Source organism: Helianthus annuus, chromosome 2, assembly GCF_002127325.2.
Source record: "Helianthus annuus cultivar XRQ/B chromosome 2, HanXRQr2.0-SUNRISE, whole genome shotgun sequence".
Taxonomy (NCBI): Eukaryota; Viridiplantae; Streptophyta; class Magnoliopsida; order Asterales; family Asteraceae; genus Helianthus; species Helianthus annuus.
The window spans coordinates 57,197,340-57,200,081 of record NC_035434.2 but is presented as its reverse complement, the minus strand read 5'-3'; the positions used below and the strand labels follow the sequence as shown (position 1 = coordinate 57,200,081).

The 2,742-nt window shown below is 37.8% G+C and overlaps 1 protein-coding gene across 1 annotated transcript; it reads right to left on the bottom strand.

Annotated features, from left to right (window-relative positions):
• Window positions 1-233: 233 nt before the first annotated feature.
• Window positions 234-2,210, bottom strand: LOC110889218 (nucleolin-like). The gene is made up of 2 exons (XM_022136725.1): window positions 1,106-2,210; window positions 234-1,000 (listed from the first exon to the last, which is right to left on the bottom strand). The coding sequence occupies exons 1-2, from the start codon at window positions 2,208-2,210 to the stop codon at window positions 234-236; spliced, it is 1,872 nt and encodes a 623-aa protein (XP_021992417.1).
• Between the last annotated feature and the right edge of the window lie 532 nt (window positions 2,211-2,742).

Below are 2,742 nucleotides of genomic sequence, written 5' to 3'. Positions count from 1 at the left end.
TTTAGCCTTTTGTCTTCTCTGTTCAGCTCGTTCTTCTAACATTCTTCTTCTTTTATGCCTGCCCTTATTTATCCACCATTTTCGGTATTCTGGGTCGCCATCACGCTTTCGATCCCACTTTGGAATTTTATTTTCTTCAGATTCGATAGGCGTTTGATTAGTAGGCGACACATAACCAAGATTTCTCTTTCCCCTCTCTGCAGCTTTTCTAGCTATCTCTTCCAACATAGTCTTTATTTCCTCCTGTTGCGTCTTCTCTCTTTAGCCTTTTGTCTTCTCTGTTCTGCTCGTTCTTCTAACATTCTTCTTCTTTTATGCCTGCCCTCATTTATCCACCATTTTCGGTATTCTGGGTCGCCATCACGCTTTCGATCCCACTTTGGAATTTTATTTTCTTCAGATTCGATAGGCGTTTGATCAGTAGGCGGCACATAACCAAGATTCTTCTTTCCCCTCTCTGTAACTTTTCTAGCTATCTCTTTCGATCTTTGACTACGCTTGTAAGCCTTTAGGAACTCATCAACTTCAAGATCTCTCCATTTCGTCTTCCAATTTCTTCCTGAATTGATTTCTTTTGCGAAGCAAACATCTATCACTCCTTGATACTGCATAGCTATCTCTTTGTCTTTCTTATCATAGATTATCTTGTTGACAAACAGACAATCTATATCTTTCTTCGAATAATTTACCAGCCACATAGGATCCAAGATACTTATTCTTCGACCTTCTCCAGTGGTCTTGTCATACAAAGAAATAACTGCTTCAGCTGTAGAGGGATTGTATAGCCATGCTTGAAATAGATCGTAGAAATCTTGTTCAATGGCTCTGAGAGGCATATTTTTCAAACACCTTGGAGGCTTTACATCCAACGTAATGTCTTTCTCTCCGCTCTCCAAGTAAGTAACAATCTGCTTCAGAAATTGTGGTTTCCAATCTGGATAATTGTTCTTTGCTTGCAATTTGATGTAATCCCACAAATCCTGATCACGCTCTCGAACTTCTGGACCGTAGTATTATTGTTTAATATTCTTTGTTACCACCAACTCATCTACGTCCCACCAACGTAAAGTAGCTATATCAGCTAAGAATTCAAAGTACTACACACCCTGCTCCCTTCTGATTGCATAAACTTTCAAATCTTCCAAATAACCCCAAGATAGAATATCTCCCCAAGAAAGATCTTTGCTATGTGTGAAGTATTGAAGAGCCCTGAGATTCTTTCTTTCTTTTGGCATATTCTTGAACAATCTTTTTCTTTCTTCTGCTGTAATCTCTCTAGGAACTGGTTCAGGAATATCTGCTGTAGAAATTCTTTCTTCAATCTTTCTTCTTAGCTCATCTTCATTCTTATCTTGAAACATTTCAGTAAACGTAGGGAATGCAACATCTTCCCCTTCATAATGAAAATCTACCCTATCTTCCTCTGAATCAGACGCGCTTTCAACAATCACTTCATCATAATGACCAACTTCATGAGTGTATCTAGGCTCAAAATCTTTTGCAGGTGAATGAGGAATTTCATCTTCAATGTCGAATTTAAATTTTCCATCTTCCAAACCCAATTCCTCTAGCATTTCAGCCCGTGTTCTTCTGACCTCTACCTCTCCTTGTTGTTTACCAGATAAATAAATGACAATAGGGTTAGAAAGAAGTACCTGATCAACAGGTTGTTTTCTAGACGATGATGCTTCATATTCAACTTCATCCTCCTGCTCATTTAATTCATTATTCATCAACTCATCCACTCTTTCTTGAACATTTCGTTCTCTGATTAATAATTCCGAAGCACCTTCATCATTGTCGTCATCGTCTTTGTCATCTTTATCAGATTTGTCATCATCTTTATCATCTGATTTATCTTCATTTTCTTTATCTTCCTTATCTTCATCCTCCTCTTCTTCATCTCCAAACATTTCTATATCAAATTCTTCATCCACAATCTCACCACGAGCTATCCTTCCCTTCCTTTTTCGATCAAGGAACTTTAACAACTTTGCCACTTCTTTTGAATTGTATGGCACAGGGTAAGCATCACCAACTAACACAAATTTGTCAGTTGTATACTCCAGCAATAGTACTTCCCTTGCTCTTCTTCTTCTTTGAATAATTTCAACTTTTCGAAGAACATTTTCAACAATAATAGGCTCAATGGGCTCACCAACAATCAAATATTCTGGTTCATTAGGTTCTTCAGCTTCAGCTTCAACCATCTATTGATCATCTTCAACAACTTCTTGTTCTTGTTCCTCAACCACTTCAATTATTTCAACATCTGGTTGCGAAGAAGAACCTCCAACACCTGGTTGACTCGAAGATGCATCAACTACCTCAACCTCTTTAACTATTCCTTTGTTCTTTAGGTTTGCTTCTTCAGCCATTTGACGTTCACGTTCCAGTCTCCTTTCATTTGCTCTTATCACATCAATTTCGTCAAAAGCAGCATGAGTGTTCAACTTTAAGTGACTTTCAACTACAGCAACCAGCATCTGAAGTTGTTTATCTTTCATTACTTTATCAGCTTTCATAGCCTCCATCTCTAACTTCATTTCCTTCATTTCATTAGAAGAAGCTTCACTCATCTCATGGAGAAGCTGATTTAATGTTTGGTTCACATTCTCCAGATCCTTTATCTTGGCATTCAAAGAAGATATCTCATGTGTTAACGAATCAAACACTTTAGAATTACCCTTGACGTCATCCTTCATTTGGTTCATTCTTTTCTCCTTTTCAACCAATGCTGCA